This window comes from Lemur catta, chromosome 3, assembly GCF_020740605.2.
Source record: "Lemur catta isolate mLemCat1 chromosome 3, mLemCat1.pri, whole genome shotgun sequence".
Taxonomy (NCBI): Eukaryota; Metazoa; Chordata; class Mammalia; order Primates; family Lemuridae; genus Lemur; species Lemur catta.
In genome coordinates this window covers 15,517,710-15,539,140 of record NC_059130.1, presented here as the reverse complement: position 1 = coordinate 15,539,140, position 21,431 = coordinate 15,517,710, and the positions used below count along the sequence as shown (strand labels likewise).

Sequence of the window (21,431 nt, the reverse complement as noted above, 5' to 3'; positions counted from 1 at the left end):
AAGCAGCGGAGTCGGAGTCGGAAAGGTTTGAGGATCTGAAAACTATCCCCTTCTGGGATTAGTCGGGAGCCACCTGGAAGGCGGTGACTTCAGCCAGGACAAGCGCGTTTGCTTCGGGGTTTGGAGAGTCAAGCTTCCCCGGGCGCCCCACGGAGGGTGGGAGCGAGGTGGCGCCGCCCCCTCCCGGACGCGCGTCGAGCGCCCTCGGTCACCCCGCGCCGCCCGCGCAGGGCGAGGGAACAGCGGGCCCGCCCAGGTGCGCCGGGGGTTGGGCCGCAGCCCGGAAGGTACGCTGCCCCGCCCCGAACCTGGCTCCTCGGCCTCCCCCCGCGTGAAAGTGAAAGTGTCGGGACCGCGGAGGTCGAGGATTGGGGGGCGGGGCCGGCGCGGACCGGGGAGCGGGCGCCGGGCATCGAGGGGCCATGGATGGGCTCGGCCGCCGCCTTCGAGCCAGCCTGAGACTGAAGCGCGGCCACGGGGGTTAGTCCGGCCGGGGTGCGCCGGGGCTAGGGCGCGGGGACAGCGCGGGCACGGGGCAGCGGGGACTAGAGGCCGGCGATGTGCGGGGGAGGGCGGCACGGGTTGGGGTCCGGGAGCCTTTGGAGGGATAATTCAAGGGACCTGCGCCGGGATCAGGTGAGCTGGAGAGGGCGCAGGTAAAGGTGAGGAGGGTCAGGCTTGGACGGGGTCGGAGGACTGCAAAGTGGCCGGGCCTGCGGGGGCGAGGGGGAGGCGCCGGGCAAAGGAAACCGTTGTGGGGCCCCAGGGCCACGTGTCCTTCCATCCAGGAAGCTGTGGGGCAACCGCAGTGAGCCTGCAGCGCCCGGCGCCCTCCGGAGGCGCCGCCCCGCCCCACCTCGCTGCTCCGAGACCTGGCAGTGGCTTTTGCCCACTTCCTGGGAGCCAGCGCCCCTGCCCCTGCCCCGCAGGTAGTCATCGGCCACAAAAACTGGTCTCCCGAACTCGCACGCAGGGGCAGCTGGGTGCCCTGCAGAGCGTGGCCTTGGGCAGAGTTGGGGTAAAGCCTGCTCAGCTTTAGAGTGTGTGACCCAAGCAAGTCACTACTACCCAGACCCTCAACCCCCATCAGTGAAATGGGAACTTCATTCATTTATTCATTCATTCGACAAACTTTTGTTGCTGCTTACCATTAGCTAGTCCTGTGGCTGAGCAGCCATGACCCTGAGATAGTTTGCCCAGAGGTCCCACCTTCTGAGGAGAAAAAAGAGAATTAGAAAGTGAGCAGGGGTCATTCCCAGGCAGCTCGCCCTTTCCAACATTGGCAAGTCAAGAAGCCCAGTGAGCACCTCTCTTACTCCAAGCCCCAGAGTTGGGGGACTCCAGGGGATGGTCAGTGCTCCCTTCTCTGAACTGCAGTGACCTTTGACTGTTATGCTCTTTGTCCCATTCCCATTCCTGCCACCTCCTGTTCCTTCCCCAGCCCTTTCTCTGTTCTCCCTAAACACAGGTCTCCAATCTCCGTGCACCATGCGGGGAGGTCAGAGACCAGGGGCTGGGGCAGAGGCCTGGGGCTGCGCAGTGCTGGGGCAGAGGCGTTCTCCCTTCTCTGGGGAGCATTGACCTGGTCTTTGCTGGTCTTCCTAGACCCTAGGAAGCCTGTGTGGACAGATGGGGTCTGTTCCCTAAGGCCCAGAGGAGATGTTCCAGTTGTTCCCACCCACATAGGGGCTGACGATTGTGCCTGTAGGAGCTTCCTAGCACTGAGGAACTAACTGTAAGATGAACAGTCAGTAGTCCTGCCCTGAGCTCTAGCATCTGTCAGTCTCTCTTCATTTTCCATACCATCCTCCACCTTCTTGGGGATTTTCTCCTCGCTCTTTTGCCTTCCTGGCCCCAGGACAGTTGTGCATTAGGGGAGAGAGAGAGAGAGAGTATGTGTGTGTGTGTCTGTGTGTGTGTGTAATTATTCTGGTGGGTAGGAGTGGTGTCTCTGAGTTGAGAGCAGCTGAACTGGAAAAGGAAGGGCCAGCTTCCTAGGTCAAGGTTCTAGAAGATCTGCTCACTTATATTCTAGATCAGCAGTCCCCAACCTTTTTGCACCAGGGACTGGTTTCATGGAACAATGTTTCCACTGACAGGGTGGGTGTAGGATAGGCGGAGCTCAGGTGGTGATGTGAGTGATGGGGAGTGGCTGTAAATACAGATGAAGCTTTGCTTGCTCCACCCCCGCACCCCCACCCCCGCCTTCCGCCACCACTGCACTCACCTCCTGCTGTGCGCCACCCCCTTAAATTTCATGGAAGACAGTTTTTCCAAGGGGGGGCGGAGCAGCAGAGCTCTGCAACCTAGTTCCTAGCAGGCCACAGACTGATATTGGTCCTTGGCCCAGAGGTTGGGGACAAGAGTTCTAGATGGTTCTGGGGCTTCAGTCAGGTGGCTGTGGGAGGGGCTTCTTCGGGGAGCAACAAGTGTAACCAGACTCCCGCCTTCGCTAGAAAAAGTGGCTCTCTTCTTAACTAAAACTCAGGATAATAATTCCTTTCTAGGGCACTGTGGATTTAATGAAGACGACTTATATGAAGCATATGAGTTTTATGGATGTTAATTTCTCTTATGCTTTCCTTTTCTGCTGATAACTCCTTTTGAACAGGGGGTAGGTAGACAAAGCAGTCTTTTGCTAAATTTCTTGGACCTCATCCCAAAAGTGTAGTTACTTTTTTTCTCAAGGATATCTGAGTTTTGCCATATTCTTGACTATCCTGATAAATCAGGAGAAAATGAGCTGAAAATGCAGCTGAAAGAATTTACGGAAAAGCATGATTTTCTGAGGTTCTGGAATGATCGATGAGAAGATTCTGGTTCTCAAAGCCCTTTGCAAACATCTGTGGGACATTTGATGTGGAATGCACCCAGAAGGCAGGAGCATGGACAGGAGAGCTTTCATAATTCCCACCCCCAACAGGTCCTGTTAATTTTGAATAGGCCCTGAATTACTTTATGCCTCAGTTTCCCCATAGGTATCGGGAAGATGCCTGCTCCCCAGACAGGCAGTGAGGATTGTGCAATAAATCTGTGTAGGTTGCAAGTAAGGTGTGGAGATGGCTCTGAGTGTTCTGGTTCACTCTTCTCACCCATTCCAGCATCTGGAACTTCCTAATTTACTGTGATTGGGGCTCCCCCAGGAGTCACGGCCTTTACTAGTCCCGCAAAAGCTAGGTCTAGAGCTTTTAGGAGGAAGACAGCTGTCTCCCCCAACCCAGCAGCCCCTTTCTTCCAAAGGGCTGCTAATTCTTCACAGGAGTGGCAGACACTGGCCCGAAACCCTTTTGCCGCCTGCCTCCTCTTTGAGGGAGCTTCCTGCAATAGTCTTTCCCTCTTTCCCTTTACATTTACTCTTTCAGGGGTGTCTGTGAGAAGCCGAGGTGATTTATTGCTATTTTTTCTCTCTTCCCCAGTCTCCAGACAAAGCAGTGAGCTAGAAGCTCTGCTTGTAGCTTGTTAGAAGCATTGACCTGGCCCAACAGGGGGACAGCTGAGGAAGAGGGGAGGGCGTTAATCACCCGGTTGCTTTCCACTGCCACCAAATGACCTCGAGGCTGCCGGTACAACTGGTCCCCTACTCTAGGCTAGGGACAATCTCCTGAGTCACTGCTTCTTATTTGGGAAGAGGGACTCTGCTAGGACACAGTGTTGAGGATAGAACTCTCCGTTTAGCCCAGGATTGTGGTTATTTCTTATATATCAGGAAGTCGCAGCTTAGAGATGGACTTTGCTCTCTACTTTACCATTAGGCGAAGAGGCTTTGGGTCCATATTATTTCCAGGACTCTCTCTCTTGCTTGAAGAATTAATCCATTTGGGTAATTATTCATCTTAATTAGGGGAGGGCAGTGGCATCCTAGTTGCCCGGAGTGTTTGGTCCTGTTCTCTTGGTTGGCGTCCTGAAGTTCTGGAAGTTCCAGAATGCAGCAAGTGGCCTTGCAGGGGTTTTCAGCTTCTGTTGACCAAGTTGAAAAGTGAAGGTCAGCAGTCAAAGTTATAGAGGTACAAGATCCTTTTCCTGAGACCGGTGAGTTTCCAGCACCCACAGTCTGATGCTATCAGGCATTCTTCTCTGTCCTGAGATTGTAAACAAACTCCCTGCACAATCTGCAGCCAGCCCAGAATTCAAAGCCCTTAGCCCAGAAACAGCTGGGCCTTGGAGGTGTTTGCTCATGACCTTTTCTCTCGCCACACCCTGGGACTCCTGGGAGGAGCTGAGCTCTGTGCTGCAGTGCCAGGATGCGGCCTCTGTCAGTGTCGGCTTCTGCTGCCTTCCTGGGTCCTGTCACATCCTTCTTGCTCAACCATGGGGCACGCAGGATGGAAACTCCTCTCCCCTCTTTGGAAGACAACGTGTGGCTTGGCTTCATAGAGTTGTGGCTGGAGACTGAAGCAGTAGGCTTTCTGTAGCCAGTCTGTGTTGGGGGAGAGGGGAGTCCTCCCTGCCCGGAAGGCCCAGAGATGGAAGGACAAGTGGCAGGCCGGGTGCTCAGGATCTTCCGACACAGGCTGCCTCGACTCCGAGCAGGTCAGGACTGGACTACCCACTTCCTTGTTTTTAGGGCGACCCATTTAGTCAGGGCTGTTTCTTTCTTGAAATGCCCCTTCTTCCTCTTCCTTTATATCTTGACCTCCACATGGTCCCCCATGTGACTGGGCGAGGAGGCTTCCCCTGCTGGCTTTTAGAGTTGGCCATGCCCTCGGTAAGGTTGGTATGGTCACAGTCTCATGCCTCTTGGACCTGTTCTGATTTACTTAGTAGGAGTTTACTCTCAGGGCATACTGTTCTGGGACTGCTCTGGGCACCCTGCCGGTAGGCAGAGTCTCATGGTTCGTTGGGGCCTAGGGCCTGCATGTGGCCTCTCCAGTACATTTCCTTGGCTTCCACATTGGTGGTTTCTTTCTTCCTCCTCTTGGGTCCCCATGGTTTCAAGTCTCCCAGGTTAGGTGTGGAAACTGCCCAACTGGCTCTGATCCTGTTCCATGACCAGCAGTGCTGGCCAGGCTCCAGGCATCTCAGCAAGGAAGTCACCTAGATTCTCACAGACTCCACTCTGGGGATGGGTCAATGAGGTACTGAAGGGCCCTGGTGTCTCCGTTTCAGGATCTCCCCAGGACAATCCGGGGGAAGCTGTAAAGGAACCAGAAAGAGCCCGGGAGCACTCTCTGCCCAACTTTGCTGGAGGGCAGCACTTCTTTGAATACCTTCTTGTGGTTTCTCTAAAAAAAAAGTGTTCAGGGGATGATTATGAGCCCACGATCACCTACCAGTTTCCCAAGGTAAGCACTGGGGCAGGGGGAGACAGCCGACTGGGGTGTTTGAAAGGTGGGGGTGGGGGTGGGGTTCCATCTCCTTCTCCCCACCCTGGCAGGGCTTGCGTCTGGAGCTGTGCTGAGCTAGGGCTCACTGCTCTCCATTTCCTTCTTAGCTCAGCCCTAGTTCTCTGTTGTTATCACCCACAGAATCTAGGTCTTGCTTCTTTGTGAGGGAGTGACCTAAGCTTCCTAGCAGGGAAAATAGGCTAGTTCTTTTGCCCGTTTTGGGACCTCCTGCTTCTCCCAAATTCCATCTTCAGTCATCCTTCTCTGTGGAGAAGCTTACCTTCTGCCAGACCTCCTAGAAGAAGTCCCCTGCATGGGTCGTGTGGGAAGGAGAGGGTGGGGCAGGCACATAGCTGGTGGGCAGGCACAGCACTCTGCCCCAGCCCCAGCATCACACTCCGTGTCTCATCCTGCACTGGGTGAGGGTGGGAATAGGACATCCTTCTCGTTAACCCCTCTCATTAGCAGGTGTGGCAACTGAGCTGGCCGCTTCTCTTCTCTGATGTGGCACCTCTCTGACTTCGTCTTCCCAGAGGGCTGGGTCATCTCAGGGCCTTTCTGTATTCAGCGTGGCCCTGACCTCCTTTCTGACTATGCAGATCCTCAAGATACTGAAGTGCAACCCAAGTTCATGTTGACTTGGCCCAGGGTGGGCTGTCTCTGCTTTGGGCTGGTTCCAGCCAGACTCAGAATGCAGACTGTGCAGAGTGACAGGCAAAGGCACCTGTTGGCCCTTGTACTAGTGGAAAAACTTAGACTGCTTCCGAGCCTCAAAAGAAGCCCGCCAGCCCTCAAGCCCTCCCCTCCTGCCCTTGCCCCCACCTCCACAGTCCACTTGTCTCTTTATCTTTTCCTTATAGCGGGAGAACCTGCTTCGGGGCCAGCAGGAGGAGGAGGAGAGGCTGCTTAAAGCCATCCCCTTGTTCTGCTTCCCAGATGGGAATGAGTGGGCACCGCTCACCGAGTACCCCAGGTAAGTGCTCAGCCCCGGGACAGGGGTATCTGACTGGGGGAGAAGGGACAAGCGTGAGCCGTGTGGCTCCTGTGGCCCCCTCATCTGCTGCACATGCTGACTTCCTGCCAGGGAGTGGAGTTGATTCATGTATAAACATCTTGCCTGGGGTTCTCAAGGCCAAGGATATTAGCTATCAGTGTGACCCGTCACCTCTGTTCAGATAAGGGTGGTTGGTATTCTCCCACCTGTCCTAGGAGGTAGTCAGTGCTTTTGACTCTGCCATTGGCAGGAGCTGGACTCAGCAGAAGGCCTGTGGCCTTAAGAAGACCCTATAGCAAAGGCCCTTGCAGCATGAGCTCTGGAATTTGACTGCCTGAGTTTGCAGTTTGGCTTCACCCTTTGAGCTGCATGACCTTGGAAAAGAAACACCCTTTCATAGCTTCAGTTTCTTTATCTTTAAAGTGGGGATAATAATTGAACCTACCTCAAAGAGTTGTTTTGAGAATTAAATGAGATGATACATTTAGGGCTTGCAACCAATGACTTAATAAATTATTAGTGTTATTGCTGCTGTGATTAATCAGCAGCTCCCCTTTGCTCTCCTCTCTACCCTCTCATGCTGACTGCTTTCCTGTTTAGAATCCAGTGAGCAAATGCAAACCAAGCCTGTCTGCTCTTTCTTAGGGAGACCTTCTCCTTCGTTCTGACCAATGTGGATGGGAGCAGAAAGATTGGATACTGCAGGCGCCTCTTGGTCTGTGCAGCTCAGAACTGCCCCTTCCTCTCTGCAGCCTGCTCAGCTCCACAGCTGGGCTTACTCAAGCCTCAGCGGCAAAAGCCCAGGCTCCTTGGCAGCAGTATTTGTAGACAGCACAGCCCTGCATCTGCTGCCATGTTAGTGCCCCCTTCTGTAACCCTGCAAGAACGAAGACCTGACCAATGCCCCTCCTGGCCCGCCCGGGGGACCTATGCAGGCCATGCTCCGGGCTGTGCTCTCCCTAGCTTTCAATAGCTCTCCTCTGTGTGAGAAGCTCCAACTGCTCCTCCTCGTGCCTTCTCCATCCAGGCCTGCTTGCCTTGGCCCCTGGAGCCTCCCAGAGCAGAGGCTGGGATTTGGACAGTTAGGTTCAAATCTTAGGTCTCAGGAGGATTCTCCAAGTTCCCTTTATGGTGCTTTCCTCCCTGGCCATTTCCTCATCTCTGAGACACACTTGCTTTCCTCTCTGCGGACCCCAGATTGTGATGGTACTGAAAGTGGCAGTGCTTACCCCTGAGCCCATCCAGAGCCCTCAAGGACTCTTCTCTTGACCTTGGTGGCCGCTCTGACCTCCCTGCAGCCTGTCCCATGAATGGAGCCTCTGGATAGCCAGGCCTTTCTCCATCTGGCCTGCCATTCACCATAACCCCCCACCACCCCCAGCCTTGTGCCCCACCAGCCCCACTGGGAGAAGCCCCTGGGGAGGCTGCAGCGCTGAAAGCACCTCTCTGCCCCTCCCCAGCCCGCCGGCCCTGGCCCTCGCCTTCCCAAAGTGTACTGCATCATCAGCTGCATCGGCTGCTTCGGCTTGTTCTCCAAGGTAGGGGTGGAACAGGATTCCTCAGAGCCTGCTAGGCCTGTTCAGCTTCCGGGTTCTGCCTGGCTGCCTGCCCTGCCTGTGCAACCCAAGCCCTCAGTGGAGCTCTTCCCCCACAGCCAGGGTCGGCAGCGAAGCACGCTTGGGGAAACAGAGGCAAAGAAGGGCTTGGGCTCGCCTTGATTTTAGGGAAAAGTGGAAACTGAATCTAGGGGACTGGATCCCTTGCAGAGAGAGCCACTGTTCCCACTCTAGCCAAGGGGGAAGGCATTGAAGCAGGACACAGGGAAGAGCCACAGGAGCCCTCTGCCCTGAGTTTCAGTTTCCTCATCTGCCAAGTGGATATAATGATCCCTCACCTTCCTACCTCACAGGTTGCTGTGAGGCTCAAATGAGGTGATAATTTATTAGAAGTCTCTATCAAATGCAGAGCACTAAACAGATATGAAGACAGTCATTATACAACAGGGGATGTGAGACTCCCTCTGACTCCGTCGAGGGTAGGGGAGCAGCCGAGGTCCCCAGTACTTCTGCTGGAGCTAATTTGAGTGCCAGTACACCCGAGTCAGGATCTGAGAGCATGGACGGGGCCTGCCGTGGTGGCCAGAAAGGGCTTCATTGTGCTGTGCCTCCAGCTGGACCCTTGGAGAAGGGGAGGAGGAAACTCTGTCATCCTTTGCCTGGGCAGAGCAGTGTCCAGAGGTAGGGGGCTGGCCCTGGCCCTGGGAGTCTCCAGTGGGAGTTCGAGGACAGAGTGGCACCGAGAGGCTTTGGCTTCTGGGCTTCCACTTCAACTAGCATGAATGGACTTGGCACCATTGTCGATGATGAGTTTCCCCTGGTGTGACTTCATGGGGACATAGTTTTATGTTGGTCTGAAGAGAAGGGAGGAATATGGATTGGTAGAGAGAGAATGAGAAGAAGGCCAGGAACAAGCCGGTCTCGTGCAGGAGATAAACAGCAGGTTATTTAGCGTGAGAGCAGGTTAGTTAGCAGGAACAGTTGGTGGAGGTGCCCAGGAGACACATGAGGATTAGCTGAACCAGCCTGGGAACCTTATGATGCTCAGGGGCACATGGGGTCTCTGTCACCCAGTAGCATCCCTTTGAGCCTCCTGTGGTCCTTTTCCCTGCAGATCCTGGATGAAGTGGAGAAGAGGCATCAGATCTCCATGGCTGTCATCTACCCGTTCATGCAGGGCCTCCGAGAGGCGGCCTTCCCTGCTCCCGGGAAGACTGTCACCCTTAAGAGCTTCATCCCAGACTCGGGCACCGAGGTGTGTTAGCAAAAAGGGCAAAACCCTTCCTGGCTGGAGAGGGTGGGCTTCTTTGGCACCTCTCACCACTGTTCTTCCATTCGCCAGGTTCAAGTACAGAGAAGCTGAGCCCAGGGGGGCTGGGCTTGGCTAGAATGGTTGGCAGGGCTCAAAATCAAACCCCAGTTTTCTAATACTTCTAACCTGATGCCCCCGAGCACCTAGTTACTGCCCAAGCCACCTTGACTTTTATGTATAATAAATAAACCATGTAAGTTGAGGCTTCTGGTACTAGAAAGGACTTTGCCCCCAGCACCCAAACTGTCACTTGCCCTTATTCTCCTGTGTCTGTCCTCTCTCTCTACCTCCTGGCTTCTATCTATTTCTTATCATCTGTCCCCGCCCTTCGGTCCCCGCCCAAGCCACAGGGGCCTGCTGTTGTTTTAAGGCACCAAGCTGACTGGGGCAGCAAATGGAACACTGTTCTACAAATTGCGGTCCTGACCCAGGAACTCTGAACAGTCTGTGTGCTCCTCGGAAGCTTGGCTTCCCCACAGGAAGATTAGGGGAGGAGCCAGAAGTTTTCATTTACTTAAAAAATAAGTACCAGATGCTTGCTGTGTGCCACGCTATACTACTTTCTGGGTAGGCAGTTGTGACCAAAGTGAATGTGAGCCCTGACCTTATGGAGCTAAAAGTCCAGTAGGGAAGACAGACATTAAATAAGCAAACATACCAGTACATATATAATTATGAATTATATAACTGTGATGAAAGAAACAGCCAGGGTGCTATGAGAGAAAAAAGATGGTAAGAGGTGGCCCAGGGGGGCCTCTGGGACCTGAAGGGGGATAAGAATGAATGGAGCAGACAACGCAGGGGGTGGGCCCAGCGCAAGCCGTGCTGCAGGTAGGAAAGAGGCGAGTGCTCCAGGGACAGAAGTGGATGTGGAGAAGCATGGGGAGAGGCGGGACTGTGTTCAGGGAGGGGAGGGAGGGAGGGGGCAGGACCTGAGGGCCATGCTCAAGATTATAGCCATGCTGTTCTCGCCCAGAGGAAAGCCATCGATGGGCTTCTAGCAGGGGAGAAAGGTTGAGATTCACTCCTGTCCAGAGAAGCAGTAGAGGCTGGTAGAGCCCAGCACTCCCGGGCCTGCTTGATCTTGCAGTGTGGTGACACCCTCCCTCTCTCTCTCTCTGGTTTCCCCACAGTTCATTTCACTGACACGGCCCCTGGACTCCCACCTGGAACACGTGGATTTTAGTTCTCTGTTGCACTGTCTCAGTTTTGAACAGATACTTCAGATCTTTGCCTCTGCGGTGCTGGAGAGAAAAATCATCTTCCTGGCAGAAGGTCTCAGGTGGGCCCAGCTGCTGAATGGCTCACGTGACTGGCTGGCATCCCCGAGTTCCAGGGAACAGAACGAGGCTCTCTAAGGAAATCGGGCTGTAGGGGCCTTGTGCCCACCCTCCTGCTTCCAGCTCCTTGATCTGCACCTTAAGCCTAGAGAAACAGCCTCTCCTGCCTCCAACCTTCTGCCTGGGCCTGGAGAAGTTTCCTGACTTAGTCTGAGGAGAGCAGGAAAGACAGCCTAGGCAGACCAGTTAGGGTGGATGCAGACGTGATTCTGCCCTTGCAAGGCTGAGGGAGGGAAGGAGGGTGGAGGACAGGGCAGGAAGGCAGATAATAGCATGGAGGTTAGGCCCATCTATCCATTTATTCACTCATTCAACAAACATTTATTGCATGCCAACTGTTTGCCAGGTGCCAAGCATTGGGAAGATACAAACAAAGCAATGGTGCTTGACCTTAAGGTGATGCAAAATAATATAGTGTTTCATAAGTATTGACAGCAGCAGAATGAGATTCGAATCTTGTTCTTCCACTTTTAGCTATGAGGTTTCCCTTGAGTGAGTTTCTTAACTTCTTGAAGTCATGATCTCCTTATCTGTAAAACAGAAATAATGATTGTACTTAACTCATAAAGCCATGGTGGGGATTAAATGAAATAATGCACGTCAGGACCTAGCACCCTGCCAGGCACATATTGGTAAGTGCTAGCTGCTATTTGTAGTAACTTCACAGTTGAGTATATCCCTGTGTATAGTCGATGGAGGGTACTGTCATGTCTTGGTCTCTACCTCTGAGGGGGCTCAAGTCTGAGAAAGACATGGTGAGATGTGACAGAATGGAGAAGAAAAAAAAAATCACAAAACAGTAGGCGTGAGGGTTGTATTCATATCTGCAGAAAGAGAGAACTTATGATATTGGGCAGACAACCCTGCTTCTGTCTTTTAGGGAAGAAGAAAAAGATGTTAGGGACTCAAATGACAGAAGTCAGAGGGGCATGCGAATGTCATGGGTTTCAGAGGAAAGGAACCCTGGGCAGGGAATAGGGTCTGTGAGTTAAAAATTCTATAAAAATCAGTGATAACCAAAAAGGAACAAGTTGTAGGCTAATCCTTAAAGGAAGTGGCATAATCTTTTACTTTGGAAATAGCTCTTCCACTCTCAGTCCTGTATGGAAACCAGAAGTTTCTGTGTGGCTGGAGCTGGGTTCTGGCCCTTCTCCCTCAGATCAGTTTGGGCCATGAAGGATGGTAGGATTCACCTCTCAGGCGCTAACTCTCTCCAGGGAAATCCCAGCACTCCCCACTTCCTTCCCATTGAGTTTTGCATATCCCTGAAGCTCATGTAAGGTGGGGACTTCCAGTCAGTCTAAGCCTTGGGCAGACTCTCAGAGGAAGTGCTAGCTTGATACCAAGAATTGAAACCAGGATTCCCGCATCTGTTTTTGTTGGCCTTGGCTTTGGGGCAATTTGGCCGGAGGAGTGAAGAGCCAGGAAAGCTAGTGGAGAACAGAGAAGACAGAGTGGGCTGTGTGTGTGGCAGGGGGAGGAGTGGGGGCCGAGCTGTGACCTGGGCAGGAATGACACGAGGAATGCTTCACTGGAAAGGCTGGAGGAGCTACCTCTGTGGGATTTTCCATGTAGGAATTGCTGGGCAGAGGTTCCTGGAACCTTGGAATTTCCCAGGTTAACTCAGGCACCAACCTGGTAACCTTTAATAAGCTTGAGTGGCCAGAGGGAGCCATGCGAGGTAAGGGCCGGGATGAGGATGGCCGCACATCAGGAAGAAAAACAGGCTTTGCCTCTCCACTGAGCCCCCCGTGTTTACACATTTGCCTCTTCGCTACACTGTGAGTTCTTTAAAAGCAGGTCAGTGCCTCCCGGTATCCACACCCCTAGCACAGCTGTGAGCACACAGTAGGGGCTCAATCACTAATCTGCTTGAATGAAGGCCACTCTTCCCTCCCTTCTTTGGAGTCACTTTTATTTTTGGCCAGTAGTGAGTTGAGGAAGACTCACTGGGAAAAGAATGATCAAATAGAGGTGCCTCTCTGGATTAGTGGGGTCTCAGTCTCTCCTGGTTTCTGTCCCGCCCCTCCCAGCAATGTGCAGTTACAGGCTCTGCGACCACCATGGCACCCAGACTTGCCGCGATCGCTGCCGTCCGCAGTGGGCTACAGTGGTGCATGGGGTGGAGGTGCAGGGGCCCCTCTGACTCCCGTTCTCCTCTGTCCCAGCACCCTGTCTCAGTGCATCCACGCCGCTGCCGCGCTGCTCTACCCCTTCAGCTGGGCACACACCTACATCCCTGTTGTCCCCGAGAGCCTTCTGGCCACCGTCTGCTGCCCCACGCCCTTCATGGTTGGAGTACAAATGCGCTTTCGGCAGGAGGTCATGGACAGCCCCATGGAAGAGGTATGATGCTGCGAGAAGAGTGAATGCTTTGCGGTCAGGCAGATTTGGATTCGGATCCCAGCTCTGCTACTAACAGCCGTGTGACTAGGGGCAAGTTACTTAACCTTGTTAAGCCTGAGCTTCCTCATTTATGAAATGGGGATAACGATGTTCAGTTCTTAGGGATAGTGGGGGAAATAACCTGCATAAAGCTCCTAACCTGATACCTGGCACATAGTTGATGCTCAACACATGCTGGCCCCTTTTCCTGAAGGCTTTCCCTTTAGACTTAAGGGGCAGCACCTCACTTATTCAGGGGTCATCAGATTGTCCTCCACCAGCTAGCCCTAATGAGCTGTCTCTGGGGTGTCCCATCTCACCCCAGTGGATGACACAGCTGGTCTACATCACACACACCCCACTGGAATTTGTTCAGATTCCATGTAAGTGAGCTAACATAACCCTCCTGCAAACTATGAGGCTTGAAAATGCAGATTTTTGCGGCAAAAGCCATCTTTCTGAGTAGCTCAGAGCTCAGTTGGCTAATGAGAATGTAGGACCCAATCCCCTTCGATTTTATCAGTTTCTTATTTTTTGGCAGTGCTCCAAACACACCAGAGGCCTCAGTTTTGAAAATGGGCATTGACAGCATAGATCTATCCCCAGTGTTGGAAAAACAACTCAGAACATGTGCTCTGCTTTCAGCTGTCAGTGGGAACTTTGAAAGCATAGCATGTTACTACATCTTAAGCCAGAAGAGGTACTTGGGAATGTCTGCCCTGGCTAACCACCGACTCACTCTGTGCAGAGAAAGGCTTACCAAGGGGAGAGGGAGGGTCTGGAAGTACGCTGTGAAGAGGATGGAGCCAGCCCTACTGGAAGGGTTTCCCCATTTTACATAAGAGATAACTGAGGTCCAGGGAACTCAACTGACTTATCTGGAGCCACACAGGCAACAGGGGAATGTAGCACACATAAAACCTAACCCCCTCCTATAGAAAGCATTGCTGGGAAGTAAAGAAGCAATTCCCTTCTTTAGCTGCGTTTCCCTTCTTTGCTTCCTCAGTCCACCCACCCTTCCTCAGAACTGCTGAGTACACATGCCCTTTGAACCAGCATTAGCCTTGTGACTAACTTGAGACAGAGTATTAGCCCTGTGTTTAGCAATAAATGTCCCAACCTCAGAAGTTATGAAACTTCCTGACTCTGTAGCTCCAGCTCCTCTGAAGCTGTGGCTCCTCCCCTGATGACCAGTCAGAGTCCGGCTCCTACTATGCAAGAGCCTTGGCCTGTTTTATTCCTAAGCAATTACTCTGTGAAATGGGCAGGGGGTGCGGAAGGGGAGGGCCACGTGGCCAGGATGGGTGTTGGGGGGATCCCCTGACTTCCCATATAAGCTCTTTTGAAGGGGTTACTCTACAGACAGTAATATGCCCAAATACTGGAACAACCTCGAAAAACAAAATTCTTCAGACACACTCTTTCCTCCTAACCCCTAACAGCCTTGCCTGCATGAAGGCATCTGAGCCCATGTATAACAAGTTGTTTCAGGCCTGGACTAGTCCAGTTTTCCTCCCCTGATGATGCATAATTACAGTGCATGCTCTGGTTTTTGGCGTACTTTCCAGCCCCTCTCTTTTCTTGTGTTTGGAAGAAGGGGACATGGAGAATTCATTTACCCCATTTTCAAGACAAAGGGTCACAAACTGAAAAGAAGACCAGCAGGCATTTAAATGACCAACATTGACTGGATTTGGGAGATTATGGTAAATTGGTGAGCACATACCCTGTCTAAAGGGGAAGCTGCTACTCAGTTCTATCTGAATGTTGCCCTTTAGGAATGGGGACCAGGACCAGTGTTAGAGCTCTGGCTTTTCAGGAGAAGCCAGAAATCCAATTTTTTTTTTTTTTTTTGAGACAGAGTCTTGCTCTTTTGCTCTGGCTAGAGTGCAGTGGCATCATCATAGCTCACTGCAACCTCAAACTCTTGGGCTCAAGCGATCCTCCTGCCTCAGCCTCCCGAGCAGCTGGGACTATAGGTGTGCACCACCATGCCTGGCTAATTTTTCTATTTTGTGTAGAGGCAGGGTCTCAGGCTGGCAAAAATCCAAATTTTGTGTGAAATATTCCAATTTAAACATTGGAAACAAATCCGATTATTTAAAAAACACTCTGAAGATCAAAGAAATAGATCGGCTCATTGAAATCAGTCAGCAGGATGCCTCTTTGTAATCCCTGGTCTAGACTGAAGGCCCCTCAGGCAGCGATGGAGCTAGTGCTGGAACTCAGGTCCTCCAAGTTCCAACCCTGTGCTTGTCTCACCTGCAGCCTGGTCTCCTCACTTTCTTTCCTTCCCTCTACCTTCCCTTGCCGAGTTTCCTGCTGGAAGCCCAAAGCTCGGAGTTTTCCCCATAGAATTCCAGGCAATTGTACATAAAATTGTTACAAGCATTAAAAGAAATCAAAAGACGCCAGTCTTTGTCCCACGTGGCAGGAAGGCAGGTTGTAGAGAGAGGAATACAGTACCAACCTAGGTTTGGAAACAAACTGGTCTTCTTGTTAGCAGTGTGACCTCAGGCAACTTAACTTCTTTGGATTTGTTTCCTCACCTACAAAATGGAGACAGTATCTATCTGCCTCACAGGACTGTTGTGAGGATTAAATGAGATGAAATGAGTAAAGCACTTATGTGTGCCACGTACTAAATGCTCCACATACAGAAGCAATGTCTGCAGTCAATGTTTTACTAAGGGAGTGACTGGCTGTGGCTTCCCATATTGTATTCCCCTTCCACATTAGCTCTTTCTCCTACCTTCCTCCACACACCCACACCCTTTCCCCAGGAAGGGAACTGAGATTTCCAGAAGGGAATGGTGAGGAAGGAGAATGCCAGACAGGAAATGAGAGTTGGTGTTGATTTTGTTGCTATGTGGGCTGAAAGGTACAGCCACAGGCGGAAATGGAGATGGTGAGTCCTCCTGAGGTCTATGAAGAAAGGGAGAGAGAAAAAGCCATTCTATAATGTCTTTATTTCAGGTCCTGTTGGTGAATCTTTGTGAAGGAACTTTCTTACTGTCGGTAAGTATCTGGGTTCAGATCCCCTGCAGGCCCAGCAGTCTCGTCATGCTCCATTTATTTCAACATTAAGTACTTTTATGGAGTGGGAACCTGTGCTAACGGGACTCTCCTCTCAAGCAGCCCACACAGATACAGGTGACTTCACTGCAAGGCAGTCAGTGTTAGTGCATTTCGAGCAGGGGGTGTAAACCAAGTACCGCAGGATTCGAGAGGCTGCCTCACTAATGCTCAGGGTCAAACTGAAGACCAAGAAACAGCTTCTGTTGTTTCTCTACTAAGTGGTGGATAATTTCGGGGTCGAGTGGGGTATAGAATTCACATCCTTCTCATGCTCTTCTGCCAACCCCCTTCACTCCATACCTCCTTCCTGACTGCTTGACCACTGAGCTAACCCTGTCCTCTCCTAGGTTGGTGACGAACAAGACATCCTACCTCCAAAGCTTCAGGAGGACATCTTAGTTTCTCTTGGTCGGGGGATCGATGAGTTAAAGAGTAAGTCCTGGGCCCCTCTTATTTGGGGTTTCTCCAGGGAGACGGAGGGTCTGAGTCTCAACTATTTCCTTCCACAACTAAAATGAACTCGCTCAGCAGTCCTAGGCCAGTCTCAGAGGCCTACATTCTGGGGGAAGTTTGAATATGGGATTTTATTCTTCCTCAGCGATGGCAGAGAACCCATAACCAGGCTCCCATTTCAATCAGTCAGTAATCATGAACCCTACCCCACAGCTTTCCCCAGGAGCTTTCAGCTTGCAATGAAAGCCATACTTGGAGGTTGAGTTTGGGTAGTCTCATCCTTCTGCTCTCCTCTCAGATGGCCTTTATATGTCCCCTGCAGCTTCAGAAGAAATCAACGAGCATGTTTCAGGCCCTTTTGTGCAGTTCTTTGTCAAAACCGTGGGCCACTATGCTTCCTATATCAAGCGGGAGGCAAATGGGCAAGGCTGCTTCCAAGAACGGTCCTTCTGTAAGGCCCTGACCTCCAAGACCAAACGCCGATTTGTGAAGAAATTTGTGAAGACACAGCTCTTCTCCCTCTTCATCCAGGAAGCCGAGAAGAGCAAGAACCCCCCTGCAGGTACAGCGACAGCCCCCATCGTTCTAAGCCCAGAGATGCTCACCTCTAGGATGAAGAGGAGGGGAGGAAAGAGTATTTCTCTATAGAGGCTCACAAAATAGCTGTAATTTTATTAATGGGTTGAAATGAAGTAACATGAAACCTAAGATAATGTCTCATGGGCTGATATTTTGTAGAAGTTGTTCCATTTATCAGCCAGCAGGACTAGGCCCTTTTATCTTTGTTTTAACCTAGAGCTAATTTCTGCTAATTACCCTCTGCTTGTGGGCCCCTTTTTGAGCCAAACAAATACTGGGATCTCCAGAAGTCTGTGAGGCCATGGGAATCGAGGCACGTGTGTGGGGGTGGGGTGGGGGTAGAGGAGCATGGGGAGCAGAAGATATTTCTGGGCTGTTCTCCTGAGCTCATCATAGTCTGCCTGACCAGCTTCGGTGCCTCTAACACCTGTATCTGAACCCACAGGCTATTTCCAACAGAAAATACTTGAATATGAGGAACAGAAGAAACAGAAGAAACCAAGGGAAAAGACTGTGAAAATAAGAGCTGTGTGAACAAGAGAGACTAGACCTACAGGCCAGTGCCGGACTTGAGCCCCTGCCAGAGTGGTAGGATCAGGGAAGCTCTCAGCCCCCGGAATCCACAGCCTCCTTCCGAGTCCACCATCCAGGTCTTGCTTCAAACTGGTGCCCGAGTTTGGTATCCCTGGTATCAGCTTTTTCAGGAGTTTGGAGGGCTCTGACTCCGTGCTCACAGAACTGGGCCCAGAGCTGCATTTTTTGCAGAGGTGACACAGAGCAGGAAACAGAAGTATAGGTGTTGTAGACGCTTGGTTAAAAGTTGTTGCAACTGCCCCTCTTGGGGACCACTATTACAAAATCTTCAATAGAGAACAGAGTTGTGACCCAAAGGCTTAGCCCCTCCACATAAAAAAAGGTCTGTGGACATGTGAGGATGAGAGTAAAGAGGAAAATCTTATTGCTTATGTGTGTGTCTTTGGCTTCCACTATGGGGGGAGAACCAGGAAAATGAGACAATAAATGTGAGAATAGAGTGGACGAGAAGTGGAGGCCCTGGTCATGGTGGCCCTGAACCTGAGGCTGTGTTTGGAGTGGTAGAATCATAGAGGTTAGCAGCTCCACTTCTAACAGGAAGGGTAAGCGATATTGGTAAAGGCAGTAATAGCACTGCATACTGGGCAGCAGAGTCCTTGGATCTAGTCAGGTTTGCTTTCCAGAATCTTGGGAGGAGAGGCAGCAATTCGGAGGGAAGCAGCTGCAGTCCAGGGTAACTCGAGGGTAGGAATTTCAGTCAACAGAAGCCAGCGAAGAACGCTACATGGTTTCCATAAGTAGTCTGTTCTTCCATCACTTCATTTGGACTGGTCCCTTCACTCTTAGACTTTCTACCTCCAACGGGTCTTTGAGAAGTTCAATTCTTTAGCTAAAGGGGGAGGGATCCCTGCATTGACATTTTTCCCCTTTGAGAAAAGAGTCTAAATGAGTTTAGTGGTCACCTAGTCTCTCCTCCCTCTGTACCTCTACTAATATCTTCTGTTCAAATAGTGGGAAACTTTTTTAGAAGTGTTTTATCTTTCAAAATTCCACTTTCTTCTTCTTTTTTTTTTTAACATGTGTGAGTGTGGCCCTCAGAAGTCCCTGAATTCTATGCAAAGAACACAGAAGTTTTTGGAGGATGGAAGAGGGGCAGGGGCTACCAAACTGAAGTTAAAGCCAATGTAATTTGCTTTTGGGAGTGCAGAGACACAGTGTGGGTAGCAGATATTCCACTGTCCATACACCACTCCTAACTGTGCTGCAACTCTTCACAGCTTCTAAGAGTTACATCTTTTTTGGTAGTTTATGGCAGTGGTTCCTAAACCTAGTCATACCTCAAAAGGCTTCAGAACAGGAACCAGAATCCTAGAAATCTTGTGAAAATACTCTCTGAGGTGCCATCCCAAACCAGCCAAATCATTTCTAGACATAAGACCTGGGAATCTGTATTTTCAAAAAGCTTCCTCAGGAGATTTTGATGCCCAACCACTTATATGAATATAAGAATCATCAGGGCCAGCGGAGGTTTACTACAAATATACCCTTGACCTGATGCTGACGGTGTATCTAGGGCTGAAGGAAGCACACACCAAATATCTGAGTGCTTTTCAGATTCCCTTTTAAGTTGAAAAAGATTTTAGGAGAATACACACATTTCAATTAGCCCTCAACATCTAGGTTTATGCCTGGTATGGTGTAGGAGAGAACACTGCACTAGGATTCAGAAGATCTGGATTCTAGTCTCCGTTCTGAAAAACAGCAAGTGACAATGGCATGCCATGTAGCCTCTCCTGGCCTCAGTTTCCACTGTAAGTAATTAACACCTGCTGTGTCAATATGACAAGAGATGTAACTGTGCCAAAAAAGTAGAATTATCCTTCCTTCTTTGTTCTAGCTTTCAAAACTTGATCTGTCCTAGCATTTTCCTATATATTAATATATTTTTCTATCCCAGATGTTGGAGAAATTGCTAGCAAGTGAGGTAATGGAGAGATTTCCCTTTCCTACTACAGTCTAGCAAAAAAAAAAAAAAAAAATTAAATATTTAACTCTCATTGCTAATCTAGATCTACATGGGATTAAAAGTGCAAGAAAGCAGGGCTCCGGCTGCCAGGCAAGGCAGTGCAGCTACTGTTTATTTCTGATTATGGAATAGGCCATAGATAAAAATCAGTAATATACCTCATTTTAGCCAGTCTGTATACAATCTGGTGCATAGTGGACACCTGGTTCTCATTTCAAACTGTAGTATAGGTACCAAAAAGCAGAGTGCAAAGTGATTCCTTTCAGAAGCCCAGGCACTTACTGAAAATTTAGGGGAAGGATGTGATGTTCCTAAATGACTGATAATTGCATAGGTGGCAACTAGAAGATAAAGAACCCATCAACAGTAAAAATGAACACAGTTCTCCTTTTTTAAAGTTTCTTCAACATAGAAAGGTCACAGGACACATCACAACAATGCAGCATACTGAATTTCCTTATTTATTAAAGAACAGAAATAAATTTTGCTTAAATTTTGAAGAATGACATTAAGACTTTCTTTATCTTTCCACTGAATAAAACTGAGAAAAAAGTTGGCTTTCAGATCATGTATTTATTTAAAAAAATAAAATGGATCAACAAAGTTACCACATTATTCTGCATGCTACCAGGATTTCCCAAGCCCATGAGAGATACCATTTCTTAAGCAATAAAAAAATGACTTCCTCAACAATGTAAGATAGGAAACCTTTCAATCCAGCGTCAAGGTCTTTATCACTAGTTCCACCTCACAAGCTAGTGGGATGTATCTGTGTCACAGCTGAACCCCTTAGTAAAGAAAGCTTGAGAAGACACTAAACAAGGATGTTACTAAAGATGATGATTGGTTAAAATTATAAAGCAACCATCTTTTGGCCTGCAAATAGTCTACATTAGAAGTCTCCACCACTGGGGATCTGCTCCCCATGACAATATTATTCTGAATCCAGGATTATTAGAAACACATGGCATCTTTTTCCCGCATGCTTTCTTGGCCCAAACCCTGTATGACAACATGTACAATTTACAGGATGGGTCCTGTTCTCACACTGGATAGGTGGGGAGTGTTACTGATAATAAAGAATAAAAGTTATACAACATTGATTATTATAAATTATATTTGTTCATACCACTCCCATTCTCAATATGTTCAGATTCCTTCCTGCAGAAAACATGAGTTTCCTATATAACACCAATTACATCATTAATGATGATTAGAATGAGCTGTAGAGACCTTGATTCTGAAGACATGTATGTGCAGGTGAGATGCAATCTGATTGCAAACACTGACACAATAGCGGATCAGATCAAAGAAAGAGAAGACCTGGAAAGAAAAGAGACTATTAGATTCTTAGCACCTGCGTAGGCCCTCCCTAAGACTCCTGAAAGAAAAGAGGAGTGGCCTCTGACTTTCTTCTCTCTCCAGATTCACCTTCAATTCTATACAATTTAATAATTCAATTTCTTCATGATCTTTCCTTTACACTAGGGATCAACAAACTCTTTCTTAGAGACAGATAAATATTTTAAGCTTTGTGGGCCACACTGTCTTTGTCATAACTGCTCAACTCTGCTATTGTATTAATAGCATAAAAGCAGCCACAGACAATACATAAATGAATGGCCACGGCTGTGTTCCAATAAAACTTTATTTACCAAAACACCCTGGGAGCTCACAGGGTGTAGCTTGCTGACTCATGCTTTACACAGTTAGAAATTTGGAATTTATGAGCCCTGCCTGATGCAGGCAAGACTAGTAAAAATAATGCAAAAATGGCTCAAATATGAAGCTACAAGGAACTCTCAGAAAGCCCCATATGCAGATTTCTGACATTCTACAACATTACAATT

At 49.9% G+C, this 21,431-nt stretch overlaps 2 protein-coding genes across 6 annotated transcripts in view; one reads left to right on the top strand and one right to left on the bottom strand.

Annotated features, from left to right (window-relative positions):
- Window positions 1-246: 246 nt before the first annotated feature.
- DENND2D (DENN domain containing 2D) lies at window positions 247-17,979 on the top strand. Of its 2 annotated transcripts, none has more exons than XM_045546782.1 (12): window positions 247-480; window positions 5,107-5,282; window positions 6,185-6,297; window positions 6,964-7,033; window positions 7,779-7,856; window positions 8,989-9,129; window positions 10,320-10,468; window positions 12,695-12,872; window positions 15,888-15,929; window positions 16,337-16,421; window positions 16,765-17,004; window positions 17,467-17,979. In XM_045546782.1, the coding sequence occupies exons 1-12, from the start codon at window positions 423-425 to the stop codon at window positions 17,553-17,555; spliced, it is 1,419 nt and encodes a 472-aa protein (XP_045402738.1). In that variant the 5' UTR covers window positions 247-422; the 3' UTR covers window positions 17,556-17,979. The 2 variants fall into 2 exon arrangements, with proteins under 2 accessions (XP_045402738.1, XP_045402737.1); XM_045546781.1 differs by lacking the exon at window positions 247-480 and adding an exon at window positions 4,233-4,530.
- A 2,155-nt stretch (window positions 17,980-20,134) lies between these two features.
- CEPT1 (choline/ethanolamine phosphotransferase 1) overlaps window positions 20,135-21,431 on the bottom strand; it is a 48,755-nt gene continuing 47,458 nt past the window's right edge. For all 4 annotated transcript variants that reach the window (XM_045546785.1, XM_045546786.1, XM_045546784.1 and 1 more), the window contains exon 9: window positions 20,135-20,904. In XM_045546785.1, the coding sequence (XP_045402741.1) occupies window positions 20,785-20,904 (120 nt within the window). In that variant the 3' untranslated portion in view covers window positions 20,135-20,784. The remainder of the gene's footprint in view (window positions 20,905-21,431) is intronic.

Excerpts from the sequence above, each read along its gene's own strand:
- DENND2D (XM_045546781.1), top strand. The coding sequence starts at position 4,464 with ATGGAAGGACAAGTGGCAGGCCGGGTGCTCAGGATCTTCCGACACAGG. Across the intron at positions 4,531-5,106 it reads GCTGCCTCGACTCCGAGCAG|GATCTCCCCAGGACAATCCG; the intron begins GTCAGGACTGGA and ends TCTCCGTTTCAG. Across the intron at positions 10,469-12,694 it reads TTCCTGGCAGAAGGTCTCAG|CACCCTGTCTCAGTGCATCC; the intron begins GTGGGCCCAGCT and ends CCTCTGTCCCAG.